The sequence below is a fragment of the Lytechinus variegatus genome, chromosome 3 (genome assembly GCF_018143015.1).
Source record: "Lytechinus variegatus isolate NC3 chromosome 3, Lvar_3.0, whole genome shotgun sequence".
Lineage (NCBI taxonomy): Eukaryota > Metazoa > Echinodermata > Echinoidea > Temnopleuroida > Toxopneustidae > Lytechinus > Lytechinus variegatus.
Genome location: NC_054742.1, coordinates 59,209,364 through 59,231,136, shown reverse-complemented (window position 1 = coordinate 59,231,136; position 21,773 = coordinate 59,209,364). Strand labels below are relative to the sequence as shown.

The 21,773-nt window shown below is 35.6% G+C and overlaps 1 protein-coding gene across 1 annotated transcript; it reads left to right on the top strand.

Annotated features, from left to right (window-relative positions):
• The first annotated feature begins 59 nt into the window (after positions 1–59).
• Positions 60–18,627, top strand: LOC121411507 (thioredoxin domain-containing protein-like). The gene is made up of 8 exons (XM_041604272.1): positions 60–266; positions 3,235–3,429; positions 9,923–10,061; positions 11,913–11,975; positions 12,629–12,724; positions 13,593–13,718; positions 15,201–15,237; positions 17,299–18,627. The coding sequence occupies exons 1-8, from the start codon at positions 89–91 to the stop codon at positions 17,434–17,436; spliced, it is 972 nt and encodes a 323-aa protein (XP_041460206.1). The 5' UTR covers positions 60–88; the 3' UTR covers positions 17,437–18,627.
• The last annotated feature ends 3,146 nt before the right edge of the window (positions 18,628–21,773 follow it).

The window sequence follows — 21,773 nt, the reverse complement described above, 5'->3', positions numbered from 1 at the left end:
CTCTTCGGCCGTCCCGGCCCCCTATCCCAGGCGCCCATACGATGTCCGCATATGCGCATGCGCAGATTGCTCACTTGATTCCTTGAAGATGTCGTCTTCCAGCGCATGTCTCGTTCTTGTCCTTTATTTGCTGTCGATGTTGCTGAGTGTTGCTCAACTTCAAATCATCGGAGAGGAAGAAGTCAAGGCTACGAAACCAAAGTATCTCACCAAGGATGAATATAATTCGTTAATTGAAACAGACGCCCGCTTCCTCGTAAATTTTGGTAAGCATGGAGGAGGGGATTGCACACGTAGCAGACGCCATCGTGTATTGATCACACACACACAGGAGGCCATTCCTATACCGGTGCATGCAATTGTTATGCACACATATTTATGCGTGGTTATCATAATTCTGTGATACAGTCATTGAAAAGAGTTCCTTAGTTCTGCGACAGCCTCCTAAAATCAAACGATATAAATTTGACTAGCCAACATTTTAAAAGAGGGAAATTTTTTTTAATGGGGTTGACTTTGAGTAAAAAATGGGGCATGGATTTTTTTATTTTTTTTTTTGGGGGGGGGTCGGTACCTCAAGCGAAGTTCGTGCAGGCTCCACTCCACTTCACTACTGCTACCGCTAGTGTAGTGGTAGTGAAGTGGAGCCTGCACGAACTTCGCTCGAGGTAGGGGGCGGTATCAAAGAAAATGAAAAAAATAAGTAAATTCCCCATGCAGCTATATAGGGCCTAGGCCCAGTCACTTGAATTGCACAGGAGCTAAAAGCCCTATCTTACAATTTACATTGAACTGTTTTTTATGATACTCTAGTCATCTTTAGCAGGCTTTAATTTAATCAAATCCCTGGCTGGGACATTAACTTGTTTAATTTAAAATCTGTGACTTTGTGAGCTAGAACTTTTGTAACTGAAAGTTCAATTTGTCTGGGACATAAGATATGGGGCAGAATAAGTGGCGGATCCAGGGGGGGGGGTATTTCCGGCCCGTACTTGCCTCCCCCTTCCTTTGAGAGATGCCGTTCATACATAAATGTGCCCCCCTCCCTTGCGCGAGTCACAGCAAATCTTTATAATGGGAATATGTCTTTCGTACACAAGTGATGACCTTTTTCTTTAGACTTTAGATTTTTTATTTCTATATATTATTTTTGGCTTGTCAAATTTTCCTTGGGACAAAAAGACCTTATTTTTTTGTGACAAATTTTTTTCCCTTTTCAGTTAAAATGCAGATCGACCTCAGAAATCTGTTTGACTGAGGAAAATTTGACTTAGAATAGAACTTCTTTTGCACAATCTGGTGACTTCTGGTCTAAAAAAATTACTTTATTGACTATAATGTGAGTCTAATAAAAAATAAATGGTCGACTTATGCAAATTTACTTGTAGTTGTATGATGAAATACTTTTGTCCACATTCTGAGTACATTTTGCCTGACATTCACTGAAATGATATAAGTTTGTAAAACTAATTTCTCATTTGTCAATAATATTATTTAGGGGCTTATCCAGGATTTTCCAAAAGGGGGCATGTTTTTCCGATGAAAATTTGATAAGCAAAAAAAAGTTTTCACCTAAAATTGGAGGTCATTTCGTTTTGACGAAAATTTGACAAAAAAAAAAAAAAATTGGGTCCTCACTTTCAAAGGGGAGGAGCCACCCGCAGGCACACTTGGATATTAAAAAACTGAGCGGTATATTTACAAGTTTTGATTATGGCTCTCAAAAGGATCCACCAGTGATATCATTATTAGTTACACCCTGCTTGCTCCCATATGGTGTCACAATTTTATTGCAAAATGAAATGCAAAGCCCTACATTTTGAGAGTGATTTTTGAAAGAAAGTCAGTCATGACATCACAATGATCACAGTAAAAAATCCAAATTTTGCCATTGAATTGATGCGCAAATTGCAGTGAGCAATCTCATATTACATGGTAGAAATCATCACCTGGCATGCGCATAACAACAAAAACAACATCTAAACAACAACAGCAAAACGCCATACAGGTAATATGGGCTCATATTACCTGTTTGATCTTTGTGACCAAGTGAAATAGGTAAATACGGGTCCAAGGGGGGGGGGTTAATATAAATGTATGATACGTATGTGCTGCGGTCAAAACCGCCATTTTCAGCCTAAATTTCTGTTCCAGACCATCAACCAATTTAGAAAGCCATTGAAATTCCTGTTTTTTCACCATTCCATGACCCTCTAAATTGTGATTTCTTGTTCCAGTACCCGCTCAGTCGGCTCAGAGCTCAGCGCAGCACAATAGCAAATTGCCATTAATTGTGTGAATTCAGTTGACAGCTCTGCACAGCGATTTGGAGAACGCTGATTGGTTCATCGCACATAAATTTCATGCATATTCATGTGACGCTCCGAAACATGTTTGATTTGTGCTGTTTCAGAGCATTGCATTTTTAGTAACTGTTGATCCTAGAGCCGTTCCTGGAACCCCCATTTTAAGACCAAAGCTGAGTTCCAGAGCCCCCTATTTTTGCTTTTGGTTCGGCACATCATTTTATAATTCGAGTACCCCCCCCCCCCCCCCCCCGATACGGCTTTGTCTCACAAACAAATTGACCAATCAGATTACAGAATTCAAGAAATATATGGCCCACTTAGAGATAATAACACAAATTCTAAGTCCCAGAATTTTACATGAATTTTCATGAAACAATATTGTTTCTCTTCATGAAATTGCCATCCACAATTGCTAAGTTTTTAACTGGTAAACATGGCAATTTTGAACGAGAAAAAGTTGGCATCCTCGAGGAACATCCCGGCCATGGTACTGTATTAATTTCCTTTGGCAAGAAATTTATCCACATCATGCTGCACTCAACCCAGTGAGGTAAATGGGTACCGGCAGGATGGAATTCCTTGAAAAGATGTTAGCACTGGAATTAGTAGCCTGGCTTACCTGGGTAATATATCCAATAGGAATGCCTTGAGCACCTTGGAAGTTTGATATACATGTATGTGCAATATATGAACACCCAATATTATATATTATCATTACTGGTATTATTTGTGTGGGCTTGCCTTTAATCTCTTGTTCACCTGACAACATAATGAAATGAAATAATTACCAATTCAAATGAAAAATTGTTTACTTGAATTTCGAAAGAAATCAAATGATTTAATATACCTGTCTTTGCATTGTTTTTATTTTGCAATTAATGTATTAAAACAACTAGGTAACTTCACAATATCTCCTTGTTTGCAGTGAGCCCTGGGTGTATCAAGTGCAATGAATTTGCCCCTGAATATGAAGAAGTGGCACGGTATTTTGCTACTGAAAAGGCAGATATGAACATCAGAGTGTTTATAGAAGGTGACCTTCAAGTCATTCGAAAGCAAGCTCTCAGAAGGCTTCCATCTCTATACTACGTCAGAGACAAGACTCCCATCTTGTACACCGGTGAGTTTCCTGTAAATTGAGTAGAATTCTTAGTACATTTTAATGTACAAATTAAATGAGGACTGTGATGATTATTATTATTATTATCATTATTATTATGATAAATATTATTATTATCAGTAGTAGTAGTAGTGGTAGTGGTAGTGGTAGTAGTAGTAGTAGTAGTAGTAGTAGTAGTAGTAGTAGTAGTAGTAGTAGAAGTAGTAGTAGTAGTAGTAGTAGTAGTAGTAGTAGTAATAGTAGTAGTAGTAGTAGTAGTAGTAGTAGTAGTAGTAGTAGTAGTAGTAGTAGTTAGTACTAGTAGTAAGTAGTAGTAGTATACAATTAATGCACATTTATGATGTGTTATGACGATGCAGCACACTCGAGGGTATTTACAATTATGCGAAAGCAAGAGGCGCTTGCGCCGAGTGCTTTTGCATAATATTGTGAATGCCCAAGAGTTGCTCGCATCGTCACTAACATCACGATTCTTAAAATGTGCATTAATTGTTTTATAAAACGGGTCGGCAAAATGAATTTTTCATGGAAATCTTGTTCAAATCCCTCCAACTTGTGTACGATCGCACAGACGAAGACATCACAAGACTGTCAATTATGACATCACAGGCGCAGCTACTATGCGCGCCTAAGTAAGCGCATCAAAATCCTAGCCAGTCTCTTTTACTGAACGCGTATCAGTTATATGTTGCACAAAAAATGCACAGTGCTGCGCGAAAAATGCACGACTAGAAGGTTGCGCATAATTAAAGCATGAACACGTGACTTGAATACGCACTCACCATTGGCTACATCCTTGAACCCGTTTATAATATTAATTATTAGTAGTATGATTATTATTTTTATAATTATTGTTGTTGTTATTGTTGATGATGTTGTTACAGTTATTATGATTGTCATTATTGTCCTTTGTTGTAGTTGTGTTTAATTTTATCAATCATGTTTTGTTAAATATATTTTGTCCTCAAAGAACAAAAAAACATTTGATTGACTCATGAATGATTTCATGTACAGTATAAGATGATCATTGCTGCAACTAGTTAAAGGAGATGTATCATATGTATGAAAATATAAAATATTTATGATTTCATGTTAACATAATAAACAGCAAAGTGGGGACATGATATCATCAGCCTACCTAATGCATATTCACGATCACGTGCATATAATTGCTTTCACAAAAAAATGGCTAATAATTTTATATTCAATTATTTTGTTATTTGTTACCAGATTTTTGTCTCACCTGCATAGCAGAGTGAGACTATAGGCGCCACTTTTCCGATGGCGGTGGCGGCGCGCGTCAACATCAAATTTGACCTAAGGTTAAGTTTTTGAAATGACATCATAACTTAGAAAGTATATGGACCTAGTTCATGAAACTTGGCCATAAGGTTAATCAAGTATTACTGAACATCCTTTGAGAGTTTCATGTCACATGACCAAGGTCAAAGGTCATTTAGGGTCAATGAACTTAGACCATGTTGGGGGAATCAATATCAAAATCTTAACCTGAGGTTAAGTTTTTGAAATGTCATCATAACTTAGAAAATGTATGGACCTAGTTCATTAAACTTGGACATAAGGTTAATCAAGTATCACCAAACATCCTGCATGAGTTTCACGTCATATGACCAAGATCAAAGGTCATTTAGGGTCAATGAACTTTGGCCGATTTGGGTGTATCTGTTGAATTACAATCAAAACTTTAAGAGTTTTTGGATCTGATTCATGAAACTTGGACATGATAGTAATCAAGTATCACTGAACATCCTGTGCAAGTTTCAGGTCACATGATCAAGGTCAAAGGTCATTTAGGGTCAATGAACTTTGGCCGAATGGGGGTATTTGTTGAATTACCATCATAACTTTGAAAGTATGTTGGTCTAGTTCTTAAAACTTGGACATAAGAGTAATCAAATATCACTGAACATCCTGTGCGCATTTTAGGTCACATGACCAGGGTCAAAGGTCAATGAACTTTGGCCATAATGGGGGTATCTGTTGAATTACCATCATAACTTTGCAAGTTTATTGATCTGACTTTTGAAACTTGGACATAAGAGTAATCAAGTATCACTGAATATCCTGTGCAAGTTTCAGGTCACATGACCAAGGTCAAAGGTCATGTGAGATCAATAAACTTTGGCCGCATTGGGGGTATTTGTTGAATTACCATCCTATCTCTGTAAGTGTATTGGTCTAATTCATAAAACATGGAAATAAGAGTAACCAAGTATCACTGAACATCTTGTGTGAGTTATAGTAGTTTTCAAAGTCAGCACTGCTGCTACGTTGAATCGCGTGATGCAGGTGAGATGGCCAGAGGCATTCCACTTGTTAATGAAAGGTTTTATAGCATTACGCTCCATGAATTTTTATTATTCATGTACAAATTACATGTAATTATTTTCAGCCTTGAGTAACCCTTTAAAATTACTTAAAAATTATTTTTCCCCATTTTACTGGTAGCTAAATCAATGATTTTGTATCAATATCATTTTTTGTGCATTAATGCATTTCTGAAAGCTTAATAAGCTTTGTTCATATTCAATCAGTTTGCGATCAGGTAGGCTATTATGCATACTTGCCAGCATGAAAGACTGCAAAAGTGGTAGGCTTGGTGTGAGAGCGGAGCGACCGAGAGATGGGAGCTACTGGGAGGGGGGGGCAAGCCCCCCTCCCAGGGCCAGAGACATTCAGAATTTTGAAAGAGCCTATTGTTGCATTTTCAAATGCTTTCAATTCTCAATTCAATGTGATTTACAATGACAGCCCCTGGCCACTAATTCAGGATGAGCCCACTTCTGGAATGCATTTTAAGGAAAATGAATCTTGTTATAAATTTGGTTAGACTATATCATAATAATCAGTCTTATAGTCGTTTATCAAGATACACATGAATATCTTCATTTTGAGTAATGCCCTCGGCTATACATCAGCCGTATCCCGCGGCACCTCCAACCACACCCACAAATTGGTGTCGACAAGTAGCGCAGTAGGCCTAAAATAGAAACACTTATAAGTATGATATCACTATCCGAAGTTTATAATTTTATGTTAATTAAGCTTGGGATCAAGCGATATCATACTCACTGTATCAGAATTTTTAGTAAAACCTGGTGAAAATATCTCTCGGCTATTAGATTTTTGAAAAAGTGGTAGATTCTATTGTAAGGAGAGTTAAAAAAGTGTTGGATGGTGAAAATGCTTTATTACAGCAGTAGACTACCGCTTAAAGCAGTAGAGTTGGCAACAATGATTATGTGGGCCAGTGTCTATGATGGAAAACATGTGTTATAGCAAAATCATTCAGTCTCCAATGGGTTTAAATGTGTAACTTGCCAGACAGATCACATTTTTTTGCATGTAAAGTTTGCTTATACAGGAAATCTGATAATTCAGATAATACATATTAGTAATCATGGGAGAAGTAGGCTACAGCAATGGGAAAATGTCAGCTGGCAGGCTGTCTTAGTGTGAGATCTATAGAAAGATATACAAAGGAAAGGTCTTTTGTTTGAACCCAATCTAAAGCAGACGGAAGGTCAATGGTTTAATAAATATGTGTTGAAATTTTTTTGCCCACGTGTAACTCTCTCAGTAGTCATCATAGATTATGTGTATTTGCCAACTGAAAAATTAAACACTCCAGTTCATTTTGCAGTGATGTATGGATGAAAAGGCACATTAGAAACTCATATTTCTCTGTTTGATTTTCAAATGTCAGAGATGAGAATAAGCATAGTTTAGTATTGAATGAATCTAATTCAACCAAAAAGAGAAAAATTAACAGAAAAATATGAATACGATGATCTTTTTTCTAGTGTTAATTCAAACATATATTTTATGTATGAGCTTCATTGATTAATGCCAATTAATTCATTTGTTGATCATTTTATGATAATGGTGTTGAAATGGTTCATATTATTTCCTCAAAGTATTTGTAAAGCAGCAATTTATCCTGGGTATGCTTTTTTTTTTAACCAAAATACCACCCAGGAATATGTTTCTGTGCACAATAAACATATATTCACTTGTTCTACTTGTCTGGTAGTTTTATACCCCATCCAGGCCAAAGTCATTTGGTCTACTCTCATTTTGGTCTAAATAATTGCTGTTTGGTCAACAGTGTGCACTACAGTTGGTCTAATATACCCACTTAGTCTAATTCTCATATGCCCAGTTTGATTGGTCTAATTCCCACTTTGTCGATTTGATTATTTAATACTTTGTCAAATGAAAATCTATTTCAATAGTGGTGTAGACCAAATAATTAGACAAAATAGGTAGAGCCTGAAGTCAGTGAAAAAAATGTGGGGCTTTGGTGATTTGCCCCTTTACTGCTCAATAGAGCCCTGGACCCTGGAAACCCCCATTCATTGCAATGTTAAAGCTTATTCAATGTTGCAGATTTAGGCAGTAGGTTGCAGATTTAGGCAGTAGGTTAAAAAAATGAAATGTAATTTTTTGCCTGCCTAAAGTTCTGTAGAGTAAAAAAAACCTTGTAAATGGGCTAAATTGCAATTTAAAAACAAATGGTATTGTGGACCAACTGATAGCAGAGAAAGTAGAATTAGAGACCATTCTTTAATGTATGGGGTGAAATCATGAGACCAATGGAATATATGAAGCAGGTCTAACCAATCAGCAATTTACCACATTTGATTAACTCTTAGTTTACATTCTCAGTGTGAATATTAATTGAATTTAATTCACTGTGTGTTGCTTTAATTGCAGAATATTAGTACTACCAGCACAAAAATTACAATGATTTGAAGCAATCAACTCATTTGTGACAATTAATATTGAAATAATGTGACTCATTTCATTATCAAATCATGGAAACTTGATGCGTAATATTCACATGAATAGGATTTGAATTATAAAGTGAGGGAAAATGTAGGGGAAATACATTGTGTGAACAGTATTTTTGCCGTATTTTTTCTCCATTTTAGCTACAAAAAGGCTGGCTAGTAGCTGTTTTCTATCAATGTCCATACTAAAATTCACAATACACTGTGTCCCAGGAAAAAAAAACAAGACTCGTTGACATTTTATCACCAAAAAGTGATTAAAAAATATATAGGATCACTCTGATCACTCTGAAACAGTCTTCACTTTCGTCTTTTACTATGATACAAACTTCATACATGATTCAGCATGAATGAGCAAAAATATGAAGATAGGATACACATATTTGATGGTATCTGAATTCAAATAGAAATCACATGAATTGAAATGTCCATACATTTATTGATCTGCTTTTTTAAACTCCAAACTAACCAAGCTGATGTAGAATTTAGGTTCTGTAAATATTAAAACGATGCTTGATATTTTTTCTTTAAAAAAATTGATTAAAGATGTTTTACACGCTGGATATCAGAATATTTCTCAACATGCTGTTTTGCTGACGATCAGTCTTGAGACTTTTGCTAACCTTGCTATTGCTATGGAAGGCAGTCAGTTAAAATTTGCATTAAAAATGGAAATGCAAGAAACATTATAGAACTTTGATATTCCTGGGTTATTTTCTTTGAGGTATCCTCTTGATGGAACTATTGAAACATGTGATGACTTTTTGATATCCTTGTTTCTACCAATTCACTGAGTGCATCAGATGAAACACAAGCTCTAGAGGTTTCCAATGATCTATCATACATTTATTTATTGTATTTGTAATCAAATTATGATCAAACATGGATAAGCCTTGTTTTGTTTGCATAGCAGTAGTAATACATTAATGTATTATAGACATAGGTATTAAGATAGGGATAAATGCAAAATCACCCACCCATGTATGGAATAGCTAAGTCACACATTCATCATTCTTTCATGATTTTATAGATATCTAACCCGGGGGGGGGGGGGAGGGGGGGGGCAGTCAAATATATTGCTGTGCACACGTGTGACCAAGAAATTTCCAAACACCCCCTAAACAAGTTTTTCTCTGTGTGCAAAATAACCCCCTAAACAAGTTTTTCGCAGGCTTTATTTACACATTATGGCCCCTAAACAAGACATCACCAAAATATAACCTCTGGGAAAAAGCTTGGGGGAAAAAAATACCCTAAGCACGTTTGGCTAGTCTTTAAAAAAAAATCTTTGGTCGAAAAAAGCATACCCTAAATACATTTGACCCCGCAATAGTCCATTGACCAGTCTTTCAAAGCCACCCCTTTTTCTTGAAAATTGGTGTTTTTGATACCCTTAACGAGACCACGCGCTGACCCCTTGCAAAACTGAAAAAACACCCCCTTTAAACGCGTTTTTTTTGTCCTGCGTACTGGCCCCCCAGGGATATCTAAAAAGTATCAATAGCTTGTAGACCAAGGGACTACGAACCAGTTATACTGGGTGAGTGAACTAGCTCTGAATGATGTACTGTGTAGTAATGTCCACTATTCTTTCAATTCAACGGTAAAGATATTTGAAAAAAAATGAAGCATGTCTGTTCCTTGATGATGGAATATCTTGTTTATCTTTCTCTCTCCAGGTAAAATGGATGCCTTTTCTATCATTCATTTTGTTGAGTTTACAGGAAGAAAAATCCATTTAACACTGACAGATGACAACTTTGAACACCAAACTCAAGCTGCTACCGGTTCAACTACTGGTCCATGGCTTATCCTCTTGTAAGTATCTTACCAGCTTTTGTCCCACAAAGGGGTAATCCAGGCTGAAAAAAATACTAGCTTTGAATAAAGATTTAATGAGCAAAATGCTGAAAATTTCATTGAAATCCAAAAAAGATAAAGAAGTCATTTAATTAAAAAGTATGCAATACTTTGTGAAAACAGTTATTTGCGTGCCATCATGGATAGGCCTATATGCAATATCTGGGCTGATGATGCCATGTCCCCACTTTCCTGTTTTCTATTGTACATGAAATGGTCATTATTTCACATTTTCTTACCTGCATAGTATAGCATGTCTCCCTTGTAATAAAATAGGTTCCAGCAAGATTACACAGGAAATCAATAGGGTAAATTGCCAATTCGTCCACTCACCACATGGTCTACTTTCATTTAGTCTAGTGTCTTTCCGTCCATCAACATTTCGTCTAACAACCATTTGGTCCATTATCCATTTGGTCCAATCATCACTTTGTCTAATCACCATTTTGTCTATGACCATTTTGTCTCATAACCAGTTGGTCTAATATCCCTTTCATTTTCATTCATTTTGCACAATTTAACACTTAGTCCAATTAGACAAAATGGTACATGTAGATGGACTAAATGGCTATTGGACCAACTGGTTATGAGACGGAATGGCATTAGACTAAGTGAAAGTACACCATGTGGTGAGTGGACAAACTGATGGTATTAAATGATAGTAGAGGAGATGGCAATTGGAAGAATTGGCATTAGACAAATTGTGAATAAAATTAACCATCAATAAACAATCATTTTATCCATTCTTAGAGGACAACATTTGAATAACATAATTCAGTGGACATGTAATATGATACAAAAAAGGGGGAAGATGATGTCACTGCATATTCATGCAAAACATCCAAAGAGCCAAAATCCAAAAAAATAATTTGAATTTCATTATATTTATCTTGTTCTATTTTTTATTATTTGTAAAAAATGTTTGTCATTATGTTATAAAAAGAAAAATGTAAAAAAGAAATGAAAAAAAAAAGATGGCATTGAATGAAAAAAACATAATTAGAGAGATAAATTTAAAAAGGCTGTTGGCATTCTATGAAACAAACAGTGGGTGAATTTCACTGACAACGGATATAAGCTACTGATTAGAAATCCTTGCTTCTGATTGGCTCTCAACAAATCATTCTTAAGTGAAAATCACAGGCTGGTTTGATTCTAGTTTGATTGATGAAGCGCTCCCATGAAAAACTTTTAAAAAGGTTTTCACCTGGTCTTTCTTGGAATCTCCCAGAACAACTTGAATAAGATGGACTTATACAAAAATTATCAATTTTGTTGATTTCAATTGAAACAAATTTTCACGTTGTCATGCACACATTGATTAAAGGTCAAGTCCACCCCAGAAAAATGTTGATTTGAACCAATAGAGAAAAAATCAAACAAGCATAACGCTGAAAATTCAGGCAGGCTGTCAAAGCAAACAGCCAATGTTGAAACAATGGATGCTTTCACATGTTCCGGGAGGAATAAAACTTTATTTTACATGACAATGAGGAGAAAATTTAAATATTTCATGGAATGAAATGCAAAAGAAATAGTAAGTGATTGATGTCATCAGTCCCCTCATTTGTATACTGACCAGGATGTGCATATCACTGTTTTGTGAAATCGAGTGAAATTTTAAAATGTCATAACTTTATTATTTTACATCCGATTTTCATGAAATTTTCAGCATTATGCTAGTTGGATTTTTCTCTTTTTACCCAATTTAACATTTTTGTTGGGGTGGACTTTTCCTTTAATGCACTATGTAAGAGTAAATTTGCTTTAACCATTTCTTTTCTTTTCTTCACATTCTTTACATATCAGCTGTAATGTCGAGAATCCTGACTGCTCTATTCTTTTGCCTATGTGGGAAAACGTTGCATACAAGTAAGTATTATGAATACTGCACATGTATAGTCTGGGAAATGATTATTGGACCCGATCCATGATACGTACAATGGCAGTATGGGTATGTGCTACCCATAATACCCCCCATTTCTCTAAATATCGGGAGAGGTAGGTATATTGTTTGTATTTTCCTCGGTCTCAATGCGCGTATTTACTTTGCATGCAGAGACGACGCAAAATATACCTTTGTATTTTCCCTGGTCTCACATCCGGGCATTTGTGGATGCGTATAAAGCCCGGGTATAAAGAGTTACGCTTCGTAAGGATCCGTGCACACAATATACGTCATAATAAAGACAACGCTGGATCCGAGTGCTTGCAAGTACGTCATAATGGTAAAGTGCAGAGCCTAGACCTATGTTAACATGACAAAATAGAACTCTATTTTTAAAAGAAATATCCTCATTATCATGATTTTTGCTCTAGATATCTGATTTGGATGATAATAGCAATATTGACTGGCTCTTCTTTCGGGAAACATCAAATATATTGCCCTTAAAAGACCCATATTGCCCTCGTCTAAAGACTCGGGCCAATATGATTCTTTTGCTGGCAATATATTTGATGTTTCCCTCAAGGCCAGTCAATGTTATATAAATATTTAAACTGTTTTTAATTGATACTTTTTCTAGACTGCATGGGATGATGGTTGTTGCAGTAATGGATGTTGCTACCAGCCCTCAGACTGCCAAACGATTCAAGCTGACACAAACTCCTTCAATGCAACTGTAAGTAGAACAAATTCTAATAAAAATAAGTGTGATATCAGCCGGTTAGTCGTCTAGGTTTGAAGTCTGGTTTAGTCCCCGACTACAGGGCAGGCCCAATTCATCCCTCACACAATGATCACCCTCACCCCTCCCCATCCCTCACTTTATTTGGTGCATCCTGATTGAGTCAGGAGGGGGAGTGGAGGGGACAAACCCCAATTCATTTCTAGACTAACTTAAGGAGGCGCGATAGCTCAGTCGGTAGAGCGGGGGATTGATATTGTGGTGACCCGAGTTCCATTCCCACTTGATGCCCTAGTGCCCTTTGGTAAGGCATTAATCCTCAGTACCAGGTCCTTCGGAGGGGACCTTAAGCCATCGGTACTCTGGTTGCTTGCTTACAAGCATTCATACTTTCTTAGCAATTAGGTAAAAAAAAATCACCAATCACCAACCTATTAGCCAGCATTATTGTTTGTCATTTTCTTTAGTTTTAACCATCCCACCGCTGCCACCATGTCATGGGGAAGTAAGGACCAACTTATTGTAAAAAGAAGGAAATATACTGAGCAACTTTGAGGTTATGTGAGTCTTTTATTCCGTTGCGGCCAAGAGGCCAACACAAGGGATGCACAAGTGACTGCCCGGAAAGCAGTAGATGGCAGGTTTGAATCCCACTGGTTCCAATTTTTTCTGACTTATGGTTTTCATTACAGATCGAGCATACTGATCTTAAACAAATGCCGAAAATTTGTTAACAAATTATAATTTCCTCCTATATTATTTACAAGGGATGCTCTTACACTTTTAACATCTACACCATAAAATCATCATATCAATTTTAACATACTGGGGCTCAATCAACCTGTTTTTCATCCGTCCACAGATTCAAGAATGGGAAGCGATACATCTACAACCTCCAGATGAGGGACGAAGAAACCATAGAGGCATTTGCGAAGAATGGCTACAAGCAGGTTTCAGCCATTGATGTGGTGCCGCCACCTTCACCATTGTAAGTTGATTACCACATCATCATCATCAATCCAAAGTTTTAGATCCTGTCTTTGAACGGGGGTGGTTGGATTTACCTCACACCTGCACCAATTGCCATTATCCCTTCCCTCCATCCTCTTTCCCCATCCCAACCCTCCATCCTGTTTCTGTTTCTGTTTGTGGTAACTCCCGTAGGAACTCGGTAGGACAGCATTTTTTTGCTGGTAAACGCCAAGCTGGTATATAACCAATTACCTTGGAAACATTTTACGTCTAGTTTAATCAGTCATAGTGGCTGACGTAATAGACGACAGATATCACTCTTGGGCCTTTTTATCAAAGTGGAGACAATGGCAGAGTTGGGATTCGAACTCACAACCTTGCGATTATGAGTCCAATGCTCTAACCACTGGACCACACGACCCTCAACCCAACCCTCCTCCTCCACCTCCTCTTGCCTCTTCCATATCCTCCTTGGCAATCCAGATGATAATATTAATTATTTTGACAGTTGATGATCCAAAGATTTTCAATCTTGATTTCAATTTCAAGTTTCAATTCTCATTTAAAATTCAATTTCATTTTACAAAAGAACAATACATTTCAGTTGCCTCCATATACACTAATGTGCAGGTGTTTATGTAGTTATTGTCTGTGTTCGTTTTGATTTGATGTAAATATGGTCATTTTTATGTTATGTAATATGTACAAAAAAACAAGGAAAATTGCAATGTCCAATATATTCACTTATTTAGACAATAAATACTACCTTATGAACATGATACTTTTATTAATAGCAAATCCAGGCCTGTGTAACTTTTTTATTACTCAGAGGTGATCCCAGTTATATGAATCTGCAGTATGCAGAGTCTGTTACGTATGTACGTGTGCTTGTGACGATACAAAATTACATGATTGAAAATGTACATACTTCAAAGAGAAAGATAGAGAGAGGCAGAGCAAGCATTAGGGGAGGGGCAGTTTGAGTGAGACTTAAGGGGGAGGAGGGGAATACATAAATAAAAAGTGTACTGGTACATCCTTAGAAATAAGATTAAGCAAGCAATTGAGAGGGAGGGAGAGACAGCTAAAGCAAGCATGTATCAAATTGAATCGGTGTTTTACCTTTATGTGATATACATTTATGTACAGCACTTGTGAAGACTTACAAATAAAACATTGCTTTCATTACTTTTAATGCCCTTCATTTCCTTGGAGAGCAATCAATAGATTTTAATCATTTTCTGTTATGAATATTGATTATTTTGTAGTTTGAATTTTTGTGTATGCCATTTTCATCCTACAAATATGAATGATTCCTTATTGGAATCATTGCATACAAAACTTCAGGTAATTATTGGTCATCCTTTGAGTTTTTGTTTCAATAGAATTTGTTATATTGAATATGAAACGTTTGAAAGTAGTGACATATGGTATGTTTAAATCAATTTTTTTTTATTTGAAGTTGGTTGATTACTGTACTTTCAAATGTTTCTTGCAGTGATACACTGACGGAAAACATCGCAGATCAGGTGAAGGTATGTATATCCTTAATGCATTCCTAAATTCCACTGCACTTTTTATCATCCAACTGCTATATTATTATAGTAAATAGTGGTAGTAAAATGTGAGTTGTGATTGGCTAGATTGGTACCACATGACCTCCCTTCAAAAAGTTATATTGTACATATGTACAATATAACTTTTTGATTTTCGGATAAAACCTGTGTTAAATGAATGAGGAGAATATTGATTAATGGCAAAGCGCATTTAGCCAGTCAATCCTCAAAATCTGCATTTGCTAAGTGCATGCAGTGCATTGAATCTTAAATTTTATGGTGACGTCACCTTTTCCTGACTTTACATTATGTACGTTACATTTTTTATGGTACGTGTGCACAGGACGAATGTTTGACATTTAGCCTCCCATTTGCTTGCATACAAGCTAAGTAGGCATTGTACCATTTACTATAATAAATAGCGAATGTTCTATCATACAATATTACCGGTCTATATGAACTCGAAATATAAAACTATTCCTCGTGCAGGTCTATTTCACCTCGGTGAAATAAACCTGCACTCCAGATAATTTTATATTTGTTGTACATATAATCCAGTATATTGAACAATAGATTGTTCACTATTTATATAATATGAGCAGTCCCTTATACAACAGTGGGGATGTTATATTCATTAAAGAATCTAATATTCACATTCCAGAAGTCACAGGTTCCATCCAATTTCCTGTTGAAGAGACAACAGTATACATATTTTACCTAAGCAAGTTAAAGATAAGGGTCATTTGATTGTAAGGTATATTTAGGACAAGTCCACCCCAACAAAAAACTTGATTTGAATAAAATAAGAAAAATTCAGCAAGCATAACACTGAAAATTTCATCAAAATCGGATGTAAAATAAGAAAGTTATGGCATTTTAAAGTTTCGCTTATTTTCAACAAAATAGTTATATGAACGAGCCAGTTACATCCAAATGAGAGAGTTGATGACATCATTCACTCACTATTTCTTTTGTATTTTATTATATGAAATATGAAATATTTTTATTTTCTCGTCAATGTCATGTGAAATGAAGTTTCATTCCTCCCTGAACATGTGGAATTCCATTATTTTAACATTTTGTGCTTCAGGCAATGAGGTCCTAATCATCAATTCGTAAAAATTGAAATATTGTATAATTCAAACAATAAAAAACAAAAGAAATAGTGAGTGACGTCATCGACTCTCTCATTTGGATGTAACTGGCTCGTTCATATAACTATTTTGTTGAAAATAAGCGAAACTTTGAAATGTCATAACTTTCTTATTTTACATCCGATTTTGATGAAATTTTCAGCATTGTGCTTGTCTGATTTTTCTCTATTGATTTAAATCAACATTTTTCTGAGGTGGACTTGACCTTTAAAGATGTTTGTGCCATGAAGTATACCTCATATTGCTCAGTTCTTCAGACCAGAAAAAAGGTGTGTGGTGATGGGATTTAGTAGAGGAAAATATTGAGTTTCATTAGAGAAATAGAAAAGAAAGAAAAGAAAGATGAGTGGGTGATATCTTAGCTTCCCTCATTTGCATATGGACGGGAAATACGGGAAACCTATGAAAAAAATGCCTGGAATCTTTGAATCTCGCCTTTTGAGGGAAAGTTTGCCCGGACGTCACGTTTGCTTTAATAAGAGACAAAGGAAACGTTTTAGTGCAGATTTCGTGAAAGTCAAAGTAGAGCAGGATAATGGATTTTTCCAATTTTGATTTTGTGATGGCACAAGTGAGTAGCTCCTCCTTATTTCATGGGATATAAATTCCAGGAATTAAAAGTAGTTTTAATGGTGTGCATTTAATGAACATCATTTCTCGTCCTTTGATATTCCTATTCATGAACCATTTTAAAGAAATTTAAAAATATTTTTTTATAAAACTATTTGGGGGAAAACATTTTATTGATAGTGAAACAGAAGAAACAATTCCCACTATTGTTGCAACTATTATATCATGCATTGTAGCTAAAGGATATTTATTTTTTGTGTGTGTGTGATTTGTCTCACCTATTAACTCGCATTCATATTATTGTTGGTACATACAGGTGGTCCTCTCTGATGAACATTCCTCTAAGCTTGTTTATATCGGCCTAGCTGTGGTCATTGTACTTGTAATCGTCTTCGTTCTCATCCGATGTCGATCATCTGAGGTTACACCCGAAAGAACAAAGAAAGGTGTATAATAATTCATGGATTGCCCCTGTTTTGTGACATTTTGCCTTATTTTATGTAGTATTTATTATAGCACTATTCCTTAGTATTTATAGATATTAATAATTTTCTAGTTATTTCTGGACAAGAATCTTAGATGAAGTAACTTCAGTGGCTGAGATTCACAAAAGAGGTTTAAACCTGGAGGGGTACAAAACCATGAAGTATGCAGATCTTGTGTGTTATTGCATTTAATACAGCATTTATTGAGTACCCTGAGAAGAAATTTATTATCAGAACTTTCTCAATGAACTCGCTGAATCAAGTGCAGTTATACATAAAATCTGCATAATTCACAGTTATGTACCCTCTGTTTCTTTTGTGAACTTAGGCCATGGTGATACATTATGATTCAATTATCATATCAGGATCCCATTTCATAAATACCTGTTGTAATGACACATGCACAATTTACTATTAGCCAGTCAAATCAAATGATTCCATTAGCTTTTAATTATTATTGTGATTTGTTGTTGTAACAAGTTTTATGAAACGGGGCCCCAGAATCATTGTCTGGATTTATTAGTTTACTGGACAGTGTCTTAGCCGAGTTCTGTTCATTATTGTAAAAATGGTTTCTTTTTAGTTTAGATAATTCTTTCATTTTGTCTTCCAATACATTTAGAGTACAGAACACAATATATTTATTGTAGAATATTTAGGTTTAATCCTGAGAAGGCTTGGGGAGGGGGAGAGGTAATCCACCCTGGCCCCTGTGGTATTTTAAGTGATATGGATGCATATTGCAAAGGGGTTGTATAACATTCCATAATACTTTTATCTTAAAATCTTTTTGTGCAGCTTTTGAGACCAACTTCAAAATTTTCTGGCATGCGATTCAGCCTTAATTCAGAAATGAATTACTCTTTCAGCTTTTACTGATAAAAATATGCTGATCATATTGATATAAAAAATTGTAACCAATGAATTTCATTGAAAAGGTACTAATTTTTTTTTATGTAAAGATATAAAGATGTGGGGATAACATACAAAATTTCAAAGGCAGCTAAGTATATACAATTGATTTTGAAACCAAATTATTTTTTAAAAGAACAATTTATGGAAATTTTTCAGTGTTTTGAAGCCCTAAATTATTGTGATGTGAGATTCATCGAGTAATTGAAATGTAGTTATTGTAGTAAACTTATGTAGATTATATTATAAATTATACGCATGCTGATTTTTTTACTCTTTCACATCAGAGATTCTCAGAGGAGAACAATGCCCCCCCCCCCCTCCCCCATGCCTCCTCGCCCCATTTAATGAGGGTTAGAAGCGTTTCTTGTTTATAATATTTTATTTAACAAAACTAGCTAGCACTCTTTTGTTATCTTAATTTGTTCTTTATTATTAATATTATTGTTATGATATTGACTGGTCTTGAGGTATATACCACATGTATATATAAAAAAAAAGCAGTTTCACGTTGCCCGATTCCTGACAAGGACAATATGGGTCCAGTGAGGGAAAAACATGTGCTATCTCCCCAAAATGTGTCGTAATTAAGTACAGAGGCGCAGTAGGAAAATGAAAAATTTCTCTAGAGAGTTTATGAATATTATGGTCACTAGCCGTACAGTTGGGCCAAGGCTGACCCACTGTGACATATTTTTGTGTTGAGTGATTAATTGGACAGACAAAATATGTGTTTTTATCACATCTCAAGAATGCCTTATTTAGATATAATCTGATATATATGTGCAATGAATAATTTACAAAGTGCCTTGAACAATGTAAAATAATCAGTATTGTATTTTGTACACTGGTTTGGTCTACACAAGCAATTGGTCTTCTACTCAGAGGCCCGTATTCTGAAGTCAGGTTTAACTTAGACCACAGTCTAACTCTGTACTAAAATTATGGAAAGCCAAGAAATGAAAATTAAGTTTATATTGTATATTTCTTATGTGTAATATTTTGTATCCTTTTGCTTTCATAATTAAGAAAATACTTCAGTTATCATTCCAAAACAATTATGAACAATTTGGGTGTCATATGAGTTAATAAACTGAATGTTTACTGTTAGGGATTTATGCTCCAGTTAGCTCTCCATACTTAAACCACAACTTTAAACCATGGTTTAATTTAAACCCGACTTCAGAAAACGGGCCAGAGAGTCTAGTGCCACATGAGCTAAACCCAGTCAGCCTACTTTCAATTTGGTCTAATCACTGATTGGCCTAAGCTGCACTTGGTCTAATACCCACTTAGTCTAATTCTCATTGAATCTAATGCCCAGTTGGTCTAATTTCCACCTTGTCTACTTATTATGTTTTTTTCTTTGTCAAATGAAATTTAGGTTCATAAACAGCAGATCTAATCAAATTAGACTAAGTGGTAAATAGGCGAAATAGCAATTAGAACAAGTGGTTAGTAAGGAACTGGTTGTATAAGAAGTAAGTTTAGACCATGTGAAATGAGACTAAATCGAAGGTGGATGAAACGGGGTGGTGTTTCTTAAAGCGTTAAGAGCGACTTTAAAAACGACTGGTGATCCTTTCTATTGGAAAATGACATGCACCATTGGCGATGGCTTAGCAGGTAAGAAAGGATCACCAGTCATACTTAAAGTCGCTCTTAACTTATGAACAGCTTTATGAAAGGCGCCCTCCCCCCCAAGGGTGTACAAGCAATGAGCAATTTACTGATACTATATGGTGACAGAGTTGAATACCCAAATAAAGCTTTTCATATGTAAATATGGATGAATAATGATAAGTTATAATTCCAAATCTCATTTGATTTTTTTCTTTGGGGATTTTGTGGTTAAATGGATGATTGGATGTATTCTCACAGCTATGATTTTGTTAACCCTATCTTTATGTAGACTACACTATAGGGAGCTGCCAGTGTCAACTCATTCACCAATTTAATAAAATAAATTCTGTCATTAAGTAATAAGATTGGGAAAGTAAGAAAATACAATGAATTTAAATGAATCTTTGCCATGAATATTGAAGAAGTTAGATTACAACCAGTATTCGATTGAAGGCTGGTCTAAATTCTAGTTTAGACTGAGGTTTAATTCTCAGAATACCACCCATAGGCCGGTATACTCATCGGGTCGGGTTTAACGCAGACCATGGTCCAAGTCAGTACTAACCTTATGGGGGAGCCAAAAACGTCAATTACAAATTACATTATTTGATTTTTATGTGAACTTGGCTCTTTTCTCATGCTCAAAAGGTGAAGAAAATTAATTTATTCATTATTTCCTGACAGTTATGAATGATTTGAGTGTCAGATGAGCAGATAAATTGATCTTGTACTGTGAGAGATTTTTGTCACAGTTAGCTGTCCACAGTTAATCTGCAAATTTATCCCCGAGTTCAAATTCAACGATTTCAGAATATGGGCCATAGTGTTTTATTTCATATTCATACCTGGGGAGCGTTTCATGAAAGGACTTGTCGGATATTTTAACCGACAGTTTCCCGAGTAACAGTGGTTCTCAGCCGATCAAAGTCACAAAAAGTTGTCAGATCTGACAAGTTGTCGGACGAGAATGTTGATGAAACGACCCCCTGTTATCACATTACTTGCCATATATTACTACCCTAATGTTTTTAAAACCTTATGACATTTTCTTCTGCTGAATAAAATCATGACTAAATGATAATGACAACTATTCTTCTTTATGTATTCATTGATTTGTGTGTTTTTTTTGATGAAGTAGCAGTGCTTGTACAAGATTTTCACCTTTTTTTGTTCTCTTGAATTCCTAGGGTTGTTTCACAAAGATTTAAAATCATCATACTGAAATTTTCCTATTGATTGTGTTATATAACGAATTGCCACATTGGTCAGATCATGCACTAGGGGCACACAGTGTAATGGGAGTAACTAACTGTTCAGTAATGTGAGAGATGGTGCGCAAGCATGACTGGAAGTTATGCTTTCATCTGTGCGAAACACCCACCTGGTATGAGTGTACAGGGGTCCATTTCATAAAACAAAATCATTATTGGTGCATTTTGGAGAGCGTTCTTTGTACTTAAAAGATTTATAATTATCTTTACGCAAACTTTTAAGGACGACAAAATAATATAATGCAATGCAATATTGTAATATTGATTCAATTTTAATCAATTACAATTCAAAACTATTCAATTTTACCCCGACATTTAATTTTATACATAGAAGGGGAAGAGAAAGAAAATACAACAGGCACATAAAATGAATGATTACAAAATATCAAAATATGATGTAGGCTTATAATCGTAAGGAGTTGCGAAACTATCAGGAATATAAAGGGGGATGATGCTTTATGCTATCACAAACACTAAAAAACACAAACTGCTAAACATAC

Coding starts and splice junctions, on each gene's coding strand:
- LOC121411507 (XM_041604272.1), top strand. CDS start 89: ATGTCGTCTTCCAGCGCATGTCTCGTTCTTGTCCTTTATTTGCTGTCG. Junction 3,430..9,922: donor GACTCCCATCTTGTACACCG/GTGAGTTTCCTG, acceptor TTCTCTCTCCAG/GTAAAATGGATGCCTTTTCT. Junction 11,976..12,628: donor TGGGAAAACGTTGCATACAA/GTAAGTATTATG, acceptor TACTTTTTCTAG/ACTGCATGGGATGATGGTTG.